Genomic DNA, 23,292 nt, shown 5'->3' with positions numbered 1-23,292 from the left:
ACCATACATATAGACACATATACACCATACACATGAGCACACACACAATATACACACACATAGACCCCATACACACACCACACACACACACCACACATACCATACACACATACTAACCACACCAGCTTGCACACCCATCATATACACACAACATACACAGTCACACACCATATACACACACATCGTACAGAGTCACACATCATGTACACACACACATCATATACACACCATATACACTCATATACCATATACACACACATATACACCATACCCACATACCACACACACATCATACACACTCATATACCATGTACACACGCATACCACACGTGCACATACAAACCACACACACACACCACCATGCACACTCATATACATGCACACACATCATACATATACCATATATACACATATGCACCATACACACATACCACACACACACACACCGTACAACTATATGCTCATGTCTGTGTGTGTGTCTCAGTGCAGAGACACATATGTGCCAGCCATATGGAGGCCAAAGGTCAGCTTGCAGCAGCGTCATTCCTTGGGAGCTGTCCAACTTGTTTTCTGAGACAGGAATTCTCACTAGGACCTTTATCTGCCATCGGTGGTGCTCAGGCACCCTGAGTTGGGGTCCTTGTTGGCCGTGTGCTGGCATGGGTGTCACAGAAGCTTATAGGGGTCACTAATGACATGCCCCATGGAGTGAGCTCAGGGCAAAGCCCTTGGCTGACAGGAAGAGAGTGTGTCCCTGGCAGACATCTTCAGCAGGTGTCCAGTCTGCCCTCTTGAGCCGGTGCCCAGCCATTCCCGGTTTTGATGTGGTAATTAGCGGTGCAGCCTCCTGGCTTGGTGTCATAGTCAGGAGCCCTCTGGCCACATCCTGTTTTGGTGAGCCTGACAGAAATGCATTCTTCTGCCTTGCTGTCATAGACAGAGTGTGTTCGCACCAGGTTCTGAATCTTTTGAGGCCACCAGGGGCCACATTCTCCCTGTTTGACGTCACACACATATGCCTGTTGGAAGTCCTCTTCACCAGTGGTCACCGCCTTCCGGTGCTGGGGGGGAAAGAAAAAACAACCCTTGGGGTTTGCGCTTGTATGTCCCCTTTTATGGGAGAAGAGGGGACGGTGTGATGAGCCAGAGACCCACCTGTCACATTTCCCGTCTTTAGAATCAGTCTAGCTAGGGACGGTGCTGCACTCAGGGGATCCCTATGAGATCCTCAGATGGAGGTCTACACAGTTGGGCACACCAGATGCCAACATCTGGATGCTAGTTCTTGTGTTCCTGTCCGGCCGGCCGTTGCTGAAAACCCTGGATCCCTTGGGGGGCAAATGCTGCCTCCAGTTGCTGCCTCTATGCCTCAGGTTTGATTTGCACCTCTTGTGTGAGGGCATGGGGATTGTGGGGGCACTGGACACCACTCAGGCTGGGAATGTTCCCTGGAGAGGGGGGGTGGGACCCTGTCCCGTGCAGGGCCAAATCCTGACGTATGCATGCTTCACCTTTTAATTGGAGAAAAGCCCTTCTGTTTGAGTCTGGGATAAAATGAACGGCATCTCTTCCCATCCCTGCCCTGTGGAGGCCAGGGAGCCGGTTGTGGTGGAAATGTCTTAAAGGGGGTCAGTTGAAGTGTTTTTACTTTTGTGTGTGGTGGACAGGGTAACCCCTTCATGAGGACACACCGTCTCTTGATCACTGATATTTATGCATACACGTACACACTGGGGCAAGAGTGGGGGGGGTCACTTCATGGACCCTCCCCACACACACACACCTCAGTGGAGGCGAGCATCAGCGTTTACCCGAGCCGCTGTCAATCGTATGCGCCTGTGCAGTGGTTGGCAGTGGGGGTCGGGAATGGGGTGGGCTGTACACTTTTGCAGATTGTGTCTTTCCCCGCCATCGGCCTAGCTGGCTGACTACCCTGCCCTCCGGCCGTGGCACCCCATCACACCCTGTGTTTGTCTCCCAGCTTCCTTCCAGGCAGCCTGAGGAGAGCCTGTGCCCCCAGAAGCAGGATGAGAAGATGGCAAACTTCCTGTTACCTCGGGGCACCAGCAGCTTCCGTAGGTTCACCCGGGAGTCACTGGCGGCCATCGAGAAGCGCATGGCTGAAAAACAAGCCCGTGGTTCGGCCACCTCACAGGAGAGCCGTGAGGGCCTGCCAGAGGAGGAGGCTCCCCGGCCCCAGCTGGACCTACAGGCCTCCAAAAAGCTGCCAGATCTCTATGGCAACCCACCCCGAGAGCTCATTGGGGAGCCCCTGGAAGACCTGGACCCTTTCTATAGTACCCAGAAGGTGACTGCCGCCCCCTCAGCACCCTCCTCACCCTTTGGGTAGCTCCTGGGAAGGCAGCAGACAGATGGAGCTTTGCTCCTGTGGAGTTCTGTGTGGGGCCGGCTCCCCTGGGCTTTGGGGGAGTGATTCACCATTAATCTGTATTCCAATCACCTTAATTTTGGAGTTCTGGGATACAGACATAAATCACGCCGTTTGAGCCCCTAACATAGGGGTGGGAGGACCACTGAAATGTTACCTTCTTTTGTCTTTCTCCGGCATATACCTCTAGGGGATTCCTTCCTGTCCCCAGACGCGTGGGCGCTTGGAATGAAGCCCTGAGCGGTCCCCCTCCTAACTCCTGCATGCGTTCCTCCTGTCCCTCTGGCAGCTCAGAGAATTAGCCAGGCATCCTCCTCTGAGCCAGCTGGCTCAGGCTGAGCCACAGTAGAAGTCTCCTGGGCCTCGTGGCCTTCCCTGAACCACAGAGGTCATGGGAAGGCTGAGGGGTGAAGAGGGCGTGGCTGCTAAGGCATGGAGTGTGGGGAAGCCTTGTGCTGCCCTTGTTGCCTGGAGAGAGGGAAGGGAGTGTTGTGCTGTTTCTCCAAGAGGCCCTTCCCTGCACTAATGATGTGACAGGCACACAGGTCCCCTACAGAGGGACAGGCTGCTCACACAACTGTCCACTTCTGGACCTGACTGTGGGGGTCATGGCAGGAGAACAGGCTGGGATCTAGAGGAAGGCCTTTCCAGGAAGGCTAGGCAACAGAGACCAGGGTGGCCACGGGAGTCCCTGTGGCCAGCTTCAAGCTGAGCGCAGAGCAACACCAGCGGGACTGGAAAGATAAGTACAGTCAGTGTGGGGGTCTGGGTAGCATGTGTCTGTCGGTCTGTCTGTCATGGTGGTTGAAGACAATGTTTAAGAGACTAAGAGCCTGAGTGTGCACGTCTGTGTGTATGTGCATATGCATAGGTGCATGTGTGATCAGCTGTGGGTGCGAAGGGACACACACACACACACACACACACACACACACACACACTCACTCCATCTATACAGACAGTTAGCAGGAGAGACGACCTGGGCCCTGCTTCTAGGCTGAGGCTCCAGGACCTCTCCCTGGCTCAGGTGACTGGAGCAGGGTCCGAGTGGGATGTGAGCCTGAGCTGTGAGTGAGTGAGTGGGTAGGCTCGGGTCGTGCTTGCTCCGAGCTGACAGAATTGGGATTAGGGTTAGGGACACAGCTGAGGGTGAGTCTAGGTCATGGAGGGGAACAGAAAGGACTAGGCAGGACTCAGACGAGACCAGTAGTGAGCACGGCAGGTGAACCTAAGATGGAGTCCAGGCTGGCTGGGCTTAGGAGACCCCCCCCCCAACAGGTCACCAAGGACGCCATCTCTTTTCTTAGTCTCTATATATCTGGGGATGCTTGATGTTTTCCGGGTACCCTGGGTTCCATCCTGTTTCTCTTGCCGTCCCTGGCTACACCGCCTGAGGTCTCGCAGGCTGGCACCCCGTGGAACTCCTAGTTCTGACCTCTCTGCTCACCGTGTCCCAGCAGCCAAGGTTAAATAGGACTTTGTCCCATCCCCTCAGCCCGTGAAGATGGGTGACCTCATAGCCTGTGGCTGCCATGCTCTGGTGTGCTGGCTCCCTTTGCCTCCGGCTTCTGCTCTGCAGCCTTGAGATCTCACAGCTCCCCTGCCCCATGATGCCAGACAGGCATATCTTCTAGAAACGAAGGGAGGTCCTCAAAGCCCAGACCGTGTGTGCTATTCGGAGGCTGACCTTTGACCTCAGGCAGGGAAGGTCCCAGGGAAAGCCGTGGATAGCTCTTTAGCATTCCTTCCTCACCCATAAGTCTCTGCTGCCCCAGCTGTGAGCAGGGCTCTCTGTTGCAGCTCTATGCAGGGTGGGAGAGGGGGAGGAAACTGCTTGAGGGCTCCTAGATGACAGCCGTCTCCAGACCTAACAGTTCCCTCTGTCCACAGACCTTCATCGTGCTGAATAAGGGCAAAACCATCTTCCGGTTCAGTGCCACCAATGCCTTGTACGTCCTCAGCCCCTTCCACCCGGTGCGCAGAGCGGCTGTGAAGATTTTGGTACATTCATATCCTTTGCTCTTAATCCTTTATGTCTGCATCTGTCCTGGGGTACGCACAGGTGCTGTGCTCAGGCCAGGGTGGTGCGGGGTCCCCTCACTCCTTCTAGGACAAGCAGCATAGTGAGAAATCACTAGTGGCCGGTAGTGACCTCCACCCTCAACACGCTGAGTCAGCGCCTGCATTTTTCACACGATCCCTAAGGGTTCTTCCTGTGTAGGGAAGTTTGAGAAGCCCTCACATCTCTGCTTCTTCAGGAGGAAAAATAGCCTTGGAGTCAAGGAGCGGGGCTTCAGAAGAAATGATTTCCCCAGCATTCCCCTGTCTCTGGTGGCTCCACCCGCCACCACCCCTGAGCCCTCTACCCGCTGCTGCCTTGAGACTCAGCCTAGGAAAAGCCATTTCTTGGGATTTTTTTTTTAAGTCTCTAGTTTTTTCTCATGTGGGCCTCTTTCGAAGGAGGCAGCGCTTGCTTCTGAACTAGGTGTTGACAAATGTTTGCAGTTTGAGAGCTTCTCAAAGAACTCTGGTTAGCGTCCAATTACATAAACCGCGGCCTAAAAAATGCTTCCTGCCTGCTGACAGAGCTGTTGGAGTGGAGCAGCAGGAAAAGCAGCGCCAAGCCAGCTTTGGGGTCCTGGTTCAGGCAGCACCTGAAGGGCACCGCCTTCTCTGGGTTGCATTTTAAAGATCTATTATGTGCTTATTGGGTTTTTATGTGCATGGAGAGTGTGGAGGTCAGAGGGCAAGCTGCAGGACTCAGTTGTCGCCTTTTGCCTTGTGGGTTCCAGGGTGAGCATGCTTGACAGCATGTACCTTTGACACTGAGCCAACTCACTGGCTCAGTCACCTCTGGATATCACCTAAGGGACCAGAAGATGGAGTCCCAGAGAGGGGTGGTGCAGTCCACCAAGGCAGAGGCACGTGCACCTTACTGTGGAGACCTGGAAGGCCCCTTTCATGGTCACTGGTGACCTAGATGAGGGTGTGCTTGTAGGCCGTGTCCATTGTCCTTTGGTTAGTTGGTTTTGGCTTTCTGTTGTGGTTTAAAATTTTGCATTATTTTATGTATTTATTTATTGATTTGTGTATTCAGTTATTTATTTACTTGTGTTGTTGGGGGAAGCACGTACAGATCATGGTGGGTACGTGGAGGTCAGAAGGCAGAAATTAGTCTTCTTTCCATCATGTGGATTGGGGGATTAAACTCAGGTCATCAGACTTGGCAGCAAGCACCCTAACCCACTGAGCCAACCCCAAGGGCCAGAAGTGCCATCTTTAATCTCTGTCATGTTGCTGAGCTCCAAACGATGCTTGGTACTAGTTATGGGTATAGTGGATGGGTTGGACAGAGCTCCGGAAGCCCTTCTCAACCACCCCCACCCCCTCTCTGAATGGGCACGTCCCCTGCAGAGAGCCCCCTAAGAGTGATAAGTCGGATATGAAGTTGTCATTGCCTCCAGAGTGTGGTCACATCTTTGTAGAAGGAACAGAGCTGAAGCAGAAGGGAACCGGTTTCCTTAGTGCTGCGAGCTGGTCTCCAGCCTGCCACAGGGGTGTGGCCACCCTGAAAGCATGCTCCACCCTCATTCTGGGCTGCTTCTCCAGGTATCTAACCAACCCAGTGCTGTTTGCCAGCTACAGAAATCTCCAGAGATGCAGCCCAGGTCCCTTGGCTCTCTGTAGGCACCGCCTGTGACTTGCTAGGCAGATGAGAGGCTGGGAAGCAGGCGGATGAGGAAGACAGTGGGACACTGGGGTCCTCAGCTCAGCCTGAGGTGCACTGAGGGGTAGCTCTGAGGCTGTAAGTTTCTGGCTTTGTCTGGTAAGACCAGCTGTGAGGGCCCTAAGCTGCCTGCCTGCCTCCCCCAGGGCAGCCGCCCCAGGGAAGTGATCAGCTCTGTGAGGCCCTACCCTAGGCTCCCTGGCTGCCACAGCACTCCTTTACCTGGCGATGGGCTGATCGCCCCCGAAAGCGCCACCTAGTGGACGAGGGGGCTGAGATTTTTGTGGCCTTTGGAAGCCCAGCTCCCAGTTCTCCCAGCCCCTTGGTGTGATGGAGCACCAGGCCTTCCAGTATCATTAGGATTTTGTAGAAACTGCAGAACCTTAGGCCTACCTGGGAACCTGCATTTCGTTTTTCCACCTGTCAGGATGTAAGGGTCACCTCTGTGGCACCCAGGAAGTTTATTTAAAAGTAAGATGCTCAGGGCTTCCTAGAGCAGCATCACCAGCTGAAAACCCAGGGATCTGCAAGCAGTCCGCTGACTCCTGGGAGGATGCTGTCTGCCTCACATGCCACACGACACTGAGCATTTGCTTTTGTTATTTCTTAAATTCTCTGTTTCTATCTCCGTCTCTCAGTTCCTCGTTCTCTTCCATGTGTGTGTGTGTGTGTGTGTGTGTATAAGTGTGATTTGTATGTGTATGTGTGTATATGTAAGAGTGTGTATGTGAGTGTGTTGTGAGTGTATGTTGTGAGTATGTGTGTGAGAGAGAGTGTGTGTGATTGTATGTATGCATGTGTGAGTGTGTGTGAATGTCAGTATGTATGTGTATGAGTATGTGTGTGTGAGTGTGTGTATGTGTATATGTATGTGTGAGTGTATATGACGGTGAGTGTGCATATGTGTGTGACTTGTGTTGTATGTGTGTGAGAGACTTGTGATTGTGTGTATGTATGTGTGAGTGTGCATATGTGTGTGTATATGTGTGTGATTGTGCGTGTGAGAGTATGTGTGTGTGAGAGTGCGTGTGTGTCTGCTCTATGGGGGTAAGTGCTTGTGGATGTCAGGTCCGCGTGGAGCTCCCCAGTGTGAACGCAGGTTCTTTGCAAGGACACTATTCACTCTTAATTGCTGAGCCATCTCTCCAGCCCATACAACTTATTTTAAAGTATGTGATTCAGTGATTTTTTTAAGTGTATTTCTAAGGCTGCACAATCATTACTGCTACCTATTTCTATAAGATTCCATCAGCCCCCCCCCCCCCCGCCCAAATTGGGCTGAGCCTGTGCCCATTAGCAACCACAGTAAAGTTCTTTTTGAGACAGGGACTCATTAGGTAGACTAGGCTGGCCTCGAATTCATAGACATCCACCTGCCTTCCAGATGCTGGGATTAAAGGTGTGAGTGCCACTCCCTGCGACACAGAGCAGCTCTGCTAGGCTTTTAGCTTTCTGCTGAGGGTTTTACTCTCTATCTCAGCTTGACCCAGGACTCAGAGCATCCTTCAGCCTCTCTCATCTGTAGTATCAGGAGGTCGTGGGTCAATGTGCCTGGCTCAGCGTGAAGTCAGGACTCATGGACTCATGTTTTCAATTTCAGTAAAATTTCACTGTGTTTAAATTTCCACATCCATTCAAATACCCACTAGGTCTCTCCATGTGCAGCGTTGTATGTGACAGTCTTTGGAGGCTGAGCAAAGAAACTTAAAGAGGAACAAGAATGCATCCTGGTCTCCTGTGACAATTTAGGGCTCCTGGTGTGGCATGCAAGTGCCACCACTGTTTGGCTCTGGTCTTGGACCTGAGCTCGTAGTGTGTCCCTGGGAAATGGCTGGGAAAGTAAATACGGGCACGCAGAATTGATTCGTTCCTATGTACTTTTGTCATAATTCTGCAGAATGTGTTCCTGCCACGATTAAATAAAAGAAACTAATGGAACTCCAAATTCCTGTGCAGTCACATTCAGAGACCTGGTGTTCATGCCAAGAATCAGTTTGTGTTCTTTGGTGCCCAAGAGCTGCTCACAAAACCCTCCCACGTTTCTCTACCAGATTCAAATGGGCAATCAAATTAAGTGTGTGTGTGTGTGTGTGTGTGTGTGTGTGTGTGTGTGTGTGTGTGTACATGTTCATTGAACAGCATGAAACCGTGACAGTACCCACCCATGTTTAATTCCCTTCTCTTTGGGAGACTTAGTAGCTCAAGTGTTAGGCAGTCTCCATGTTTGCACAGGCAGTATCCTTGGTTGCACAGGCAGTATCCTTGGTTGCACACGCAGTCTCTGTGGTTGCACACATAGTCTCCATGGTTGCACATGCAGTCTCCGTGGTTGCACAGGCAGTCTCCATGGTTGTACACTCAGTCTCTGGTGGCATTTTAATTGTGAGGCTGGGAGTGGGTGTTTGAGACAATGACATGGCAGGGTTGAAGACATTCTGCTGTGCACAGGGCTATAGAGCTGGCCTTAGCCTCTGCCTGGAACCAACAAAGGACCAGCCTGATGTTGGCCTGAAACTAGCAAGCAGCACAAACAGATGTGTCCTGGCTGGGAGTTTAGGTGACCCGTAAGTCTGCTATTGGCCCATGCTGGGCTCCTTGGGAGTCTTGGAGTGCTTAGGGAGGGGGCCTGAAGGCCAGAGGCTTCGGCTAGGTGGGGAGAGATGTCTCGTCACACACAAAGGCTAGTGTTGGAGCGATCCCTAAAGCCAAGGAAGCAAGGTGAAGCTTCTGAGGTGCCAGACGGAAGAAGGACATGAGCCTGGTTCACCCCAGCTCATCTCCAGACCTGGGGAACCTAGACAGTGTTCCAGAACTCCCGCGTCTTAACGTTCAGGTTTGTGCTCATCTCTCTAGCCACATCCTGATGTGGATGGGTGTCCACATCAGCTGCCCATACAGCCACTCTCTGGAGAGAAGCCCTTTTCCTACTCTGAGGAGTTGTCAGTGGTCCACCCAGAGTAGAAAAATCCTGGCTTTAACATAGAAGTCTGTGTCATTGGGACTTACATGCCTCCTCCAGGAAGCCCTCCTGCTCCGCCCCACTAGAGGTGTAATGTCCCATTTTTGTTGTGTGTCAAGGACAGGGCTCTGCTGTCATGCATTCGTGGCCTGGTGATGTTTGCTCTTTAAAAGACACATAAAGGCTGCAGAGGTGCCTCAGTCAAGTACTTGCCTTGCAAGCACGGGGACCAGTGCTTATCTCCAGAATCCATGTAAATAGGCCAGGCCTGGTGGCACACAGTTGCAGTCTCAGCACTAGGGAGGCAGAGACAGGCTGGATCCCTGGAGCTCTCTGGTCAGCCAGCCTAATCTGCTTGGCAAGCTCCAGGCCAGTGAGATTCCTTCTCCGAAAGAAAAGGTAGAAGTTCCCAAGGAATGGCACCCAAGATTGTCCTGTGGTCTACATGTATCATGCATACATGCACATGTATACCTTCACACATATGTGCACACACAAGATGACAAAACTTCCTTGCCCTTCCTGTGTGACAACTCTCCTGGAACTTAACAGGGCCCGCCTGGTTTGATTTCCATCCGGTACCATGGGTGGTAAGCAACAGCATGCTTGTTGTCAAGGGAGGGTCAAGTGCTGTAGCTAACAGGAAGTCCTCCATTCCAGAGGCAGGAGAGTGGACCAGAGTACAGCTGAGTTCCTCCTGCTGAGAGACTGCTGCAGAGGGGTTCCTGAACCTGGGAGGGGTACCCATGGGGCTCAGGCCAGCTCTGTCCTCCATCAATGCTGTCCCTTGGGTAACTCCAAGTGCCACCGAGATTCACGGCCAGGGGCACACTAGCTTTGCGGAATGCACATCTATCATTTTACAGCTTGGGAGGCTCCCACTGAGCAGAAATCAAGGTATCTGCAGGGCTTCACTCCTTTCTGGAGGCTCTAGGGGTGAGACGGGTTTCTAGGTTTTTTTCCTCTCTCTGCAGTACTGTCTCACACTTCTGAGCTCGTGCGCTGTCTGTCAGGGAGCAGTGACCAGTCAGGAGCCTCAGACCCTCCCACCCGTATTTGTCGTAAAGACCCCGTGATGACTGCAACTAGTGCTTACCACCTAAAGTATTTAAGCAGGTCACATCTGCAGTGCTGTATCATGTTTGCGATTCAAATGCACAGTGGTGGCAACCAGGGGTTCAACAGCCGGCATCTCTGGGGCAGCATCCTGCCAGATGCGTGACCTTCAACTTGACTCACTTGTGCATCCATTTTCTTATCTTTTCAGATGGAGGCAAAGCTCACACCTCTTAGGGTTATTAAGAAAGTAAGGCTGGCTCATGCGCAGAGCCTGGCTCCTAGGAGGGGCTCAGCAGGTATCTGCTATGGGCACCATCTCATACATACTTCAAACATCTTCTGAGATCTTCTATAGTTCAGCAGTGGGTCCATGCACGTGGAGGAAGCTAGCTGAGGGGTTGGTAACCGGTTCACCCAGTGAGAAAAGTTTCATCCCAGAGCCTGGCGATGGAGAGGCATCGGGGAAAGGGATGGAATCCTTCGATGAGTGTCTGAGCCCTGGAAGACACGCAGGATGGTAGGCTTGACATGGTGACTGGTCTAGTTTGACTTCTGTTGTTGCGATAAAACACTGACCAAACACAGCATAGAGGGGAAAAGGGTTTATTTCAGGTGATGCCTTACGGGTTCGTCGATGAGGGAAGTCAGGGCAGGAACTTAAAAGCCTGGAGGATGTCGCTTGCTGGTTTGCACACAGGCTCTCACTTAGCGAGCTTTCTTACACAATTCAGGACCATCGCCTGCCATGGGGATGGTGCTGCCCACAGTGGGCTGGGCCCTCCTACATTACTGATCCATCAAGACAGTCCTCCACAGGCCCATAGGCCAGTCTGGTCTTGCTAGTCCCTCAGTTGAGGCATTCCTTTTATGGCTTGGCTGTGTTAAGTTGGCTAATCAGGACCCTGCTGCATGGCATACTGAAGTAAGGACCCTAGGGCCTGGAGCGATGCCCTCTCTGGCTGGGCAGTCCTGTAGGCCAGTCCTGAGTTGATGAAACAGCCTGACCTCCCCCGTCTCTTATGAGAAACTAGGGAAATAATTATAAAAGAGGCTGCTTTTCTAATTAACTGGGTTATCTAGGAGCCTGGAGGTAGGACAGATAGTCACCTGGCTAGACTCTACTCATACACATCCCAGAGCAGGCACCAGTAAGGGCCAGCCTGGGGTCAGGAGAATGAAACTGTATACGGAGGAAAGGGGAGGTCCTGAGAGCTGGGACTGCCCTTGGGAGTCACCTTTGGCAGCCACATGCTCAGGGCTGAGGCTGGGCTGTGGTGTCCCACAGCCTGGAGACAGACACAGGGAGTGGTCAGTGCAGCATCTCTGGAGTAGGGAGGGGAATCTGTGAATTCAGCCAGGTTCCTGGGGCACCCCAGTCTCTAGGAGGCCCAGGGTCTGATCCCTCCTCCTTCATCTTACAGACGCCAAGGGAAGAGCGAAGGGAGTCAGTCAGAGCTTTGTCCAGCCTGGAGCAACAGTTAAGACGCAGCCAGCGTTGGGGATGGTGGTTTAGGTAGTACCTGGGTTCCCACAAAGATACCAGGACACAATGGTGGTGTTTGCCCCTTTCTGGCAAGCAGGCAGATGGGCTGACACTCATTGAGGATCCACAGGCTAAAAGGGGGATGGCTGGCCTCTGGGGGTGTGGTGCTACAACAGCCAATGAGCTGAGGTGGTCCTTCCTGATGAGAGATTTTAAAAAGCAAGGAGCCCAGGGTGTGGGACTGGGGTGAGAGACGGGTGTAGAGGCCGGAAGCATACTGGAAATGCCCCCCTCCAACATGGCAGCTCACCTCCAGGTGTGCTTTGAAGCTAAAGCCTGGGTAAGGGAACTTCGGACCCTGCCGATCTTCCTGGCCGGCTCCAAACTGAAGCTTGACTCCCTCCCATGTGACTGTGAGCAGGAGTCAACCCTAAGGACCGGGGTGTCTCTCCACTCCACACTGTGGAAGATGTGGTCTCCAGTTTGTCTGGTGCCTGCTAAGCTATGGAACAGGCCAGGCTCCGGCAGCAAGTGCCTGGAGGACAAAGAGAGCAGACCCCTGGGTAGGGAGGCCTTGGCGCTAAGGCCTTGCAGCACCGGGAGTGTCTTCACTGATCTTGCAACATTTGCCTGGCAGTGACATCAGGCCCAGCCCCTCGGCAGCTATGGTGGCTTAGCTAACCTCCTCCCGTGGATTTGTGTGGCCCCTTACGCAGCTTTCTTTGGCCTCTCTGTGGATTTGTAGATGGGACCTCTATGGCTTCCTGCAGCCCCTTCTGTGGCTTTCTGATGGGGAGGCGTCTTCTGTGGCTTTATGGATAGAATTTTCTCGTGGTTTCTTGTGGCTCCTACCATAGCTTTCTGAGGGATTTGTGGGTAAGCCCCCCCCCCCAACGGCTTCCTCTGTGGATCCTCTATGTAGATTTGTCACCAGCTCCTCCAATGTCTTCCTTAACTCCAGCATCACGCTCTTCAGCATGCTCATCATGTGCACCATCCTAACCAACTGTGTGTTCATGGCACAACACGACCCTCCGCCTTGGACCAAATATGTTGAGTGAGTATCTCCGGGGGCCTTTCCTCCTACCCCATCCCTCCCTTTCTATCCCATGCCAGGGGCCTAGAGTTGACCAAGATGGAGGCTCTGCCCACGCCTGGAGTCCCGCCCAGGAGGCTGGCCTTTGCTCAGCCTCTGCCTGCCTACCATTCTCACGCCATATGCCTGTTGTAACTTTGTGGCCTTAGAGGTGGAAGCTCTACAAACTAGTAATGTGGGGTATCTTCCCAGCCACTAAAGAGAGACATGCCAGACACTGTTACAAGATCAGTAAGCATTCTCTCTGCTAACCCAGGGTCAGCAGGGTCAGCAGAGCCCTGTCCCAGATGGGAAGACTGAAAATTAGAGCCCGACTGACTTGACAGGCAGCTGGGGAAACAGCAGCAGGAAGGCAGTGGGGGTCACCTCTCTGCTCTGGTGCTACACTGTTGCCTTGGCCCCCACCAGAGTCCTGCCTCCTACCACTCTTTGAGGCTTTAGAACTCTGCCTCTTGATTCTTCCCTTCCTGAAGACATGCCTACTTCCTCCAGGTTCTAAGCAGACTCGGTGGGCCCTTACCACACTCAGCTCCCGGTTTGTGGAAACCTCTGGAAGGTACAGCTGTCTCTAAGAGTGGCTTGCAAAGAGGGCCAGGGCTGATGTTGCAGTGGCTGTGCCTGGCTGCTCTGAAGCCTGGGTCACTGCCTTTCCCGTGGGCCAGCCCCCAGGAATAGAGGCATTTTGGATTCCTCGGGCTGCTGTAGGCAGAAAGGACCTACCAGCCTTACACACTAGAAGATCTGCATTCCCTCTAGGCCAGGGTAGGCAGCTAAAGCCCGCCCTAAATACTTGTCAGTGTCCCTGTTCCCCATTGCTAGTGGCTGAGAGCCCACAAACATGACTAATGGTCAGTGAGTCTCCCTACCCATGGTGTCCCACTCTGTAGACTTGGTAGTCACCATATGCGTGTGGACACGCCCCACCCCCAACCTCCAAGCTGGAAGGAGGGATACATAGGGCTCTTCCAGCAAGGGTGAAAGTGGAGAGTTCCCCAGACACTTAACAGTCTCTCTGTAAAGCAAAGGGACAGGTAGAGTTGTTTGGCACAGACCTGCAGGGCCTATTAAAGCTTTATCACAGGGCACAGGCCACTGCGATTGATGACTCTGGTGTGAGGAGCTGCCCAGGGCTCACACCAGGTGGGAAAGCTCATGAACTGAGTCTGTAGGCTCCAGCCATCCTGACAGCCCCTGATGGCCTCTCCTCCTCAGGTACACCTTCACCGCCATCTACACCTTTGAGTCTCTGGTCAAGATTCTAGCTCGAGGCTTCTGCCTGCATGCGTTCACCTTCCTCCGGGACCCGTGGAACTGGCTAGACTTCAGTGTGATCGTCATGGCGTAAGTACACAGCTCTTCTCACCGGGACGCATCACACTAGCTATGCAGGGTCGGTTCGGGGCAGGGTTTTTGTGCCCCATGTCCCAGGCTGTCTGGGTTTCCCAGCTGTGGCTCACATAAGCCACAGTATGCCACAGAGGAGTGTCTGTCTTGCTCTGTGTGTGGCAAGGTGAGGACAGGATAGACTTACAGCTCATTCTAGCAAGGTGAGGCGGCCCATCAGGGACACAAAGTGTCTGAGCACCCTGGCTCATCTGGGGACCACGACAGCCCTGTGTTAAAGGAACATCTTTAATATCAATCGTCTTTATCATAGTGTTTGGGCTAAGGTCAAACGAAGAGTCTGCTTCAGGCATTTGGGAGACTAAGACCGAATGAAAGTTTGCTGTGAGTTTGAGGCCAACCTAGGCTTCATAGTGAGCACACGTGAGGTGAGCCTGATTTATCAAGCTCTGACCTCAGAAGACGGAGTGGGCTGAGGTGGATGGATTCTGCTTTAGCAGCCTCTGTGCTCACCAAGAAATCCAGCCCCAGGTCCCACTGAGACCAATGGCCTGGCATCCAAGGCCATTAATAGTGAGACTCCAGTAGAGAAGCCTGGGGAAACAGCCAGCTTCCCCTCGAACCTGTGCCAGGAGAGTTCCTGTCTAGCATTTCTTAAAAGCCACTGACCCAGCTCACAGGATGCTGGCCCCAGCAGAAGAGGTATGCTAGAGGCAAGCCAGCCAAGCCCGGTCTTTTGACATTGCAAGATGACACAATCATCTGTAAAGTACATGCCCCAATCCACACAGTCTTGATATTTTCAGCAAGCTCACAATTTTCTGTTGCGCCTGGGCCATGTGCCTCCTCATGCAGCCTCTGGGCTGCAGGTTAGATGTGTCCCTTAGTCATGTTTTACCAGCAAGAAAGACAGAGCTGGAAACTCGGGAGCCCACCACAAGGTGATCATGCCCCGAGGCCTGCCGTAGCCCCAGCTACAGCTTTAATTCCGTTCCTAGGGGACACGTGCAGAGTGTTAGGGGTTGAGGTGCTCCCCACACAGGGTGTCAGGAGCTAGGCACCTGTCTCTATTGAGACAGCTGACTAAGGCAGGGCTGCTGTACTGAAGTCCTGGTCAAGAATTGACCTAGTATACCCCTTCTTCCAGCGAGGACCCAATATGTGCTGGGCTGAGTTTTGCACCTCAGCAAAAAGCATTCTGGGAGTTGTAGTCCATTCCTGTGCAAGTCCTGACCTCCCCTGGTGGGATACAGGCTTAGTTCGGTTCCTACTTTCTTGGATTCTTGTATGTACCTGAGCTATGTTGTAGAGGAGAGGAGCTGGGAGAGGAGCCGGGCTCTCAGGGTGCCCTCAGAACACCTTCAGACTGAATGGAGAGCATGGTGGATGGACAGTCTACCCAAAACTGTTTCTAGGTATTTGCAAACCGACTCCAGGTCTCCCATTTTCCAGATGGAGAAGCAGGCTCAGAGACAATACCACCTACCTGAAGTGCAGACACACACCAGGGTGGAGCTGAGTGAGCAAAGGAAATGATGACAGGACATGAAGTTAAAGAGCAATAGCCAGGGGTAGACCTTGCTGTCTGGCCACAGAGATCATGTCAGAGCCAGGCAGGACGAGAACTACTAGGGGAGGGGAGCTGGCCAAACTTCGAGATGATTGAGCCACTTGTGGACCACGGGCTGGAGATAAGATGTGTAGAGATAGACAGGAGCTAATGGTCTACTGTCAAAGCCGAGAGAGAGAGAGAGAGAGAGAGAGAGAGAGAGAGAGAGAGAGAGAGAGAGAGAGAGATATGCAGCGTCTGAGCAGAGCGGAGGAGCCCTGGTCAGTGCTGGATGTTTTGAGGGTGACTGCCGGGTTTTGCTTGTGGTGGATGGCAGTACCATTTGTGGAGAGGGAGGCTCAGAGGAGGAAGGGAGTCAGAAGTACCGGGGATATCCTAAGTATGGAAGGGTAAGATACAGCAGGATCTTCCAGTCTGGAGTGTGGGCAAGTGACCCAAGATGGCCAAGCTGGAGGCACTGAAGTGAAGACGTGGAAAGCCAGATAAGAAAAGCCAAGAATGAGCATGGCGGAACACTCTGTGGGACACACCATTATCCTGAGGTCAAAAGATAATGGATGGGGGTGCTCAGTTGTTAAAAGAGCACTTTCTGCTCTTCAAAAGAACCCGCGTTCAATTCCCGGCACCCCTTTTGAGTGGCTTGTAACCACCTGCAGCTCTAGTTCCAGGGGACCCGATGCCCTCTCCTGATGTCCACACACGTGGCTCACATTCACACACCCAGGCACACACATATACATGAAATAAGCACTCTCTTTTAAGGAGTAGAGGATTGGTGAGATGGCTTAGTGGCTAAGAGCACTGACTGTTCTTGCAGAAGCCCTAGGTTCAGTTGCCAAAACTCGGATAGTAGCTCAAAGCTGTCTGTAGCTCCAGTCCCAGGGACTCTGACATCTTCTGGCCTTTGTGGGCACCAGGCACAAAAGTGGTGCACAGATACATTTATAAACAAAATACCCACATACATAAAATAAGAAAGGAGGGGACTGGTCCACAAAAAACAGAGGGAACTTGCCAGAAAGCAGGGTACACACCCAGGAGAGTGGTACCCAGAAGCCAGCAAGAAAGACTATTCAATGTAGAACATGCCAGGAGGAAGCCGGCAAGAGCGATGACAGCCGATGGCCTGTTAGAGTTTGGGTGGTTGCTGGTGCTCCCACTAAGGGGTCACAGTGGAGTGGGAGGCTCTGCATCCGAGTAGAAAGGGTCTGAGTTGGAGGAGGAGTTGCGAAATACAGACATCTCATTCTTGGAGTTCCTGTGAAACCATGCAGAAAATGGCAAGGTAGCCGGAGGGAAATGAGGGTCAAGGAAGGCCTTTCAAAGAAGAGAGACTAATGGAAATGATCCTAAGGAGAGGGGACCTCCAAGGAAGGCAGGAGGGGGCTGAGGGATCGCAGGAACAAAGCCCTCGAACGTCCCGACTGAGTGCGGCTCCGGGCACTGAGGTGAAGAACTGACCTTCAGCTCAGGGAAGGCAGAGTTCTGGCTGGAGGCGGAGGTAGGCTGACAGGCTGATGAAGAGCGAAGGGGGAATTTCTCCTCTGATTGCCTCTATTTTCTCAGTGAAATAAGAAGCAGAATCATCAGGGAGAATGGAGCAGGGAGGTGAGCCTGGGCCTTGAGAGGGAGAACTTGTCAGAGACTGCAGGCCGCACTGGCTGGGCGTTTGAGTGCGGTGGCAGGCCGGGCTCTGGCTCTGGGGTCTCTGTAGGCTGCAGGGGTAAGCAGTGATCTACCAACCGTGAAGAGGAGCGTCAGGCAAGAGAGCGGCCAGCATCTGTCTGGGCCTCACCTGACTTCTGCATCCTAGACCTACAGAAAGTTGCCATGGAGATACTCCTGCTCTCAGGAGGAAGCCATCACCTGGACCAGCACAGCCCTGGTGCATAGAGAGAGCACCCTCTGTGGCCTCCAGCAAGCATTACAGGGTCCTGTCCCCTTCCTCCAGGGGCCACCATTCCTACTCTGAACCACAAAGAAAGTGTGATGTGCCTCTTCCTAATGAGTCCAGCCACACCTGTGCTGAGAACAGGCATGGTATAGTGTCTTAGTCAGGGTTTCCATTCCTGCACAAAACATCATGACCAAGAAGCAAGTTGGGGAGGAAAGGGTTTATTCAGCTTACACTTCCACATTGCTGTTCATCACCAAAGGAAGTCAGGACTGGAACTCAAGCAGGTCAGGAAGCAGGAGCTGATGCAGAGGCCATGGAGGGATGTTCTTTACTGGCTTGCTTCCTTGGCTTGCTCAGCCTGCTCTCTTATAGAACCCAAGACTACCAGCCCAGAGATGGTCCCACCCACAAGGGGCCCTTCCCCCTTGATCACTAATTGAGAAAATGCCTTACAGCTGGATCTCATGGAGGCACTTCCCCAACTGAAGCTCCTTTCTCTGGGATAACTCAAGCCTGTGTCAAGTTGACACAAAACAAGGCAGTACACAGAGGGGCCTGACTCTTACCACAGCCACACCTCTGCCGAGAACAGGCATGACAGAGGGGCCTGACTCCATTCTTGGATAGTCACTGCATTTTGGAGCAGCTACAGAAATGGCCTGTCCACCTCTGCCAGGACAGAATGGACTGCTGGAATGGCAGCTTTCTGCCACTAGTCAGACCTGCCCCCACAGCATTGATTGATGTCCACTCTGCCGGGTGAAAACCAGTTAGCTCCCCACCTCAGAGAAATATTCTGTTAGAGAGAAATGGGTCCTCAGGATGATCCGGAGAGTCTTGGGCAGGGCAAAGTCGAATGAAGTGAAACTCACCATCCAACCTTCCCTTTTACCTTTGGGGAAACTGAGGCTCAGAGAGAAGCGACGTGCCCATGATAACAGACAGCATCAGCAGCGATGCTTGGACTGAAAGCCAGTGTCCTCGCTCCTCCTCAGCTGCACTTCTAGACAGATTTCCCTCTCACACCCCACTCAGTTTAGAAGCTGCTACAAGGGGTGCTGGGAACTTTGCCAGGCTTAGATCACAGCCCAGCATCCAGAGATTCTCCGCACCCTAAACTGGGCATTACCTGCCAGTCAACACAGCCTCCCACCTTCTGGGGTTGTTATGGAAACCAAGCCCAGAGGGAAAGGAGTGAGGACACAGAGGAAGGGACCAGCCACCAAAGGTGCTAACAGCATGGGTTCCACTGTCTCAGGATAAGGGTGGGGCAGAGAGAAGCCAGCAGGCCATTCCTTGGAGTTCCATAGCTGCCAGAAAGCCTCGTGTGTGCTGGAGCTGATACTCGGTGTAGGTCTCTCACCCACCACCCTCTGCTCTTTCTTGGCAGGCCTATGATCTTACCCATTTGCCTACCACCAGCCAGCTCCTTGGCCAGATGAGAGGTTGATTGGCTTGTGAGAGAGTTTTGCCCACCCCTTACCCTGTCTATCCATGTCACTCTGAAGACAGCTCTCTACCATGAAAGGGTCTACATTGTTCTGCCACATTCACTACCCTCTCCCCCAAGAAAGGCCTCAGTGGAGGCCTGGTGTTCCCTGGTAGGAATAGCCAAGTTCTATCTAGGTAGCCACCTTGTCTTGTCTCACCGTGGTCCCAGGCTACCTGTCATTCAGATCTGGCTCCTCCTTCCAGACTTCCTCCAACCCCCAGCTGGATGTCCAGCCAATTCCCACCAGGACCTAAGTTTCATTTCCAGCCACATGGTGGTGGCAAGCCTACCAGGGGCATAGCTGTGTGTCCCCTATGCTGTCACCAGCCTGTCCTCATCTCCTGGGGTCCTGGCTCCTTTGCGTTCAGCACTTGCAGCTGAAGAGGCAGCACCATCTCCTAGGAGCCTTGAAGGCAGGACAGGGTAGGCAGGTCGTGCAGGTCTTCCCTGAGACACCATCTGATAAACCAGGCTTTTAGGGGTAAGAGGGGGAAAGCAAGGTTCCCTGTACCTTGTGCTGCTGGAGCCATATTGAGAGCACTGAGGGGAGGGAGAGGAGCAGGCATCACAGGCCCCACCCGGAGACCAGCAATGCGGATCGGTTCCTCGGACATCTGAGCCGTGTCTTCCGTGGGTCGGCCATGTCAGCAACATCTCAGGTTCAACTGCACAGTCTTGAGGCACTCTAGACAGAGGCTGGGAACAGGATGGGGACAGAGGTCTGGAGTATCTGGGCCACCCAGGAGAAAAGAGGAACTCTAACACTGGAAGAGCCTACATCAAATTAACCATCATCTGTGAGCTGGGACAAGGTAGCGATTTCTGCCCCTCGGTGGATGATGGAATGGATCCAACGGCTGCACTGGAATTTGTAAACTGAGACAAGTCTCGAGGGTGGAAAGGAAGCCACGGAGAGGCCTTGGCGGGCCAGAGAAAGAAGACGTTGGGAATAATGCGTGCCTAAGAAGGGAGCAGACATATCCACAGGACCCTGTGATGGTGGATAGACCTCAAGAGTGAACAGAGCCAGGCCAGGCTGGCCCTGCTGGTCTCAGGATATGGCGTCCTTTGACAACCTTACCTGTAGACATCAGCAGACCATGGAGAAATTCAGAAATCCTGAGCAGTGTGAACAGAGAGACCCATGATGCTCTCTATGGGTCTGGACTGTTGGGTGGACTAAGCTAATGCAGGACTGATGACCTGGCCTGACACCCACCCAGACACCTGAGCCAGACACACTTGGTTAAACATCAGACACCCCGAGTTCTACATCCTTTGTTAAACATCAGATCCCTTCAGCTAAATGTCAGATGTCCTGCATGTGAGGCCTCTGGTTAAATATCACAGGTCACCTGCCACTGTCCCGATGGCCTCGGTCACGTACTGTGCATTCGCCTCTCCGATACTCTGTGGTCATGTGGCCTGCCCAGTGCATGCGTGGCCTCACGTTATGCTGGGCAGATCCCTGCTCCTTCTCCGGACAGCTGCCTCCTATGCCCATGGACGTCAGAGATGGACTGCGTCTAAGTTCAAGATGGGAGACTCATAGCCATTCGGCCCTGCAAAGCGTCCCTCAGACCAACGCGAGACAGAGCCGGTAGAACAACCTCCCTACTCTCTTCTAAGACCTCCTCCACCTCAGGACTGATTCTCCTTACGAATTCTCATGCTGTCTCTTGTGAGATCATAGCCCGTGATCATTCCCTGCATAGAAAGAGCTGTGGTAAGGAAGAGCAGGTGGGCAGTCTCCAGAGATCCAGTGGCCTCAGCCAAGGCTTCAGAGTCAGTCAAGTACACAGTGGTGACACACGTTGGAAGACGCAGAGAAGCCCTAGGAAGACCAGAAACCCACATACTTCCATCATTGACTCCTGGAGCCATTTCCCTCTCCACACTAATGTGTCCCCAGCCTCAGACCTAGTCTTGAAGTGTTATGTTCCGTCCCTAGAGTAGTTGCCTCCTAGCACCTGTTGATCTCGGGATCATCACGGAACAAGCCACCTGGGAGCTTGCTGTGGGCATCCTTAAGACGGCTAGGCTGAGATCTTGTGTTGAGAGGATGGGTCAGGAGGAAGGCCAGGGGAGGGCCCAAGTCTACCACCTCACCCCACAATGGGACCATAGAAGGGAGAGGGTAGAGGCAGGCACACTGCCGGGAAAGGGAGACGGGTGGGGCGGGCACCCCCCGCTTTGTAACTTGCGGTAACTGTGGTTTGGTCCCACAGGTATGTATCAGAGAATATAAAGCTAGGCAATTTGTCGGCTCTTCGAACTTTCAGAGTCCTGAGAGCTCTGAAAACGATTTCAGTTATTCCAGGTAAGGCCAGGTTTGCCTTCCGACCTCAGCCACAAGTGACTCTCTCTCTGTTTCCCCGCCCTCTCCTCCTCTGACCGTGTGTCTCCTGTTGGTGTGCTGTCACTGTGTCGTGTGTGAATCTCCCTTGTTACAGATACACAACTGAATTTGTGGACCTGGGCAATGTCTCAGCCTTACGCACCTTCCGAGTCCTCCGGGCCCTGAAAACTATATCGGTCATTTCAGGTGAAAAAATCAGGTTAAACGCCAAGGCTGGAGGGACACGCCTGAGCCCTTCCAGCCACCTGGGAGCCAAAGCTATCTCCCAGAAGGCCCTTTCGATATGCCTGTCACCAGAATACCTTTGCCAGAGCCGGGAGGCAGTGAAAGAATCTCCCTGGAACCTCAGAGTGGGCTCTGGGCTGTCCACCCCAGCCAAGCCCACTCTCAGACACCAGGAGTTCAGGGCAACCCACAGCAAGACGGAACTGGTCCCCAGTGCTTCCCCAAAATGCTCAGTTCTTTCTCCAACCTGAACTCAGCAGCTTTCCTAGTGAGAAGCTGAGGCTCCAATGACAGGAAGCGACAAACTCTGCTCTGGAAAACGAAAAGGTGGAGTTTGAGGAAACCACGGCACACCCCTAGCAGTCTTTCGCGACAGTGCCAGAGCCCAGCCTTGTGTCCCATGTGACTCGTGCAAAGCCTCAGCCCCCATCCCGAGACACAAAGCGTAGTCTGCTGACAGGCATCATCGGGCCTTGGCGTCTACCAGCCCTCGCTGCATGGCGCAGTAGAGGTTTAGCAAACCATGCATGGTAGCCTCGGGAAGAAATCCTCCGTGACAGATGTTGGCAACTGTACCAGGGAAACCTTAGCCTCAGCAGGAACCATTTCACTGGTCCACGCAGGAAAACACCCAGCAGCCCATTGGTACTAAAGGGGACACCACTCGCCCTGGCCCCTAGAGCTACTCACTCCCACCGTTTATCTCAAACTCCCCAGGTTAGCATGGGCTCAGACTCCTCCTATTTTATGGATTTGTTCTGGAGAAGCAGTGACCAGAACCCAGGAGCCCCCTGTGAGTCCACAGTCCTCAGAATGGGCAAGGCACTGAAGGTGGCGAGAGAGCTGGGGGCAGGGTGTGGCTCGGTGAAGAGTATGCTTACAATGCAACCTTGAGGACCTGACTTTGGATCCCCAGAAGCCACAGTGGAAAAGCTGGTCATGGCAGCATGTGCCTGTGAGCTCATGCTGGCGAGGCAGAGCTAGGAGGATCTTGGGGGATTCACTAGATAGCCTGTCTAGCAGAAAAATGGTGAGCATCAGGTTCCATGTGAGACCCTGGGTCAGAGCATAAGGTGACAGCAATAGAGGAAGACACCAGATTGCCTCTCTACATGTGTAGCTGCAGCGGAGCTGAGGAGCTCCCAATGATAGCCTCTACTCCTAGAGGGAAATGCTGGTGACTTCCAGGCCTGCTGCTGCCCTCAGGGAGTCAGGAGCCAGAGACCCCTGGCCATAGGCTAATTTATAAGTATAACTCCTCCTGGCCATTTTGTATTTAGACTAAATCTCAAAATGTCTCTTCTCACCTCGGAACCCACTTAGTATGTCCACAGCGAGACCATGTCTTCCCAGCGTGCCACACTAGCGTCCCAGATTCCTGCCACGACTGGAGCAACCCTCCAGTAACTCCCATGAAACAGATGTCACCGGCTGAGGGGAGTCGGCAGTTTCCGCTGCCTGGGAGGCTGACAGAGGAGACGGAGCCCGCCTGAGCTACCGAATGGTTCGAGGCCAGGCAAGAACCTTGTGTCACATTCTTTAAATACATAAAACAACTGAGATGTAGACAGGTATAAAAGGTTTGCTTAGGGTGTCCAAGACCCCTGAGTCCAATTCCCAAATCTTCAGAAGACACAAGACATTAACAAGCCTTTTGAGGTTACCGGCAGCTAAGAGAGGCCACGGAAAGCA

The 23,292-nt window shown here is 53.0% G+C and overlaps 1 protein-coding gene across 6 annotated transcripts in view; it reads left to right on the top strand.

Moving 5' to 3' along the window:
- Scn5a (sodium channel, voltage-gated, type V, alpha) overlaps window positions 1–23,292 on the top strand; it is a 95,627-nt gene that overhangs the window by 14,371 nt on the left and 57,964 nt on the right. For 3 of the 6 annotated variants that reach the window (XM_006511996.1, XM_006511995.1, XM_006511993.1), the window contains exons 1-6: window positions 1,162–1,373; window positions 1,982–2,308; window positions 4,280–4,398; window positions 12,585–12,674; window positions 13,926–14,054; window positions 21,470–21,561. In XM_006511996.1, the coding sequence (XP_006512059.1) occupies window positions 1,233–1,373; window positions 1,982–2,308; window positions 4,280–4,398; window positions 12,585–12,674; window positions 13,926–14,054; window positions 21,470–21,561 (898 nt within the window). In that variant the 5' untranslated portion in view covers window positions 1,162–1,232. Of the gene's footprint in view, window positions 1–1,161; window positions 1,374–1,981; window positions 2,309–4,279; window positions 4,399–12,584; window positions 12,675–13,925; window positions 14,055–21,244; window positions 21,337–21,469; window positions 21,562–23,292 lie in introns of those variants that run through there. The other 3 variants (XM_006511997.1, NM_001253860.1, NM_021544.4) reach the window with 2 other exon arrangements.

This window comes from Mus musculus, chromosome 9 (genome assembly GCF_000001635.26).
Source record: "Mus musculus strain C57BL/6J chromosome 9, GRCm38.p6 C57BL/6J".
Classification (NCBI taxonomy): Eukaryota; Metazoa; Chordata; class Mammalia; order Rodentia; family Muridae; genus Mus; species Mus musculus.
The sequence above is the reverse complement of the archived record's forward strand: the minus strand, read 5'-3'. Positions and strand labels throughout refer to the sequence as shown.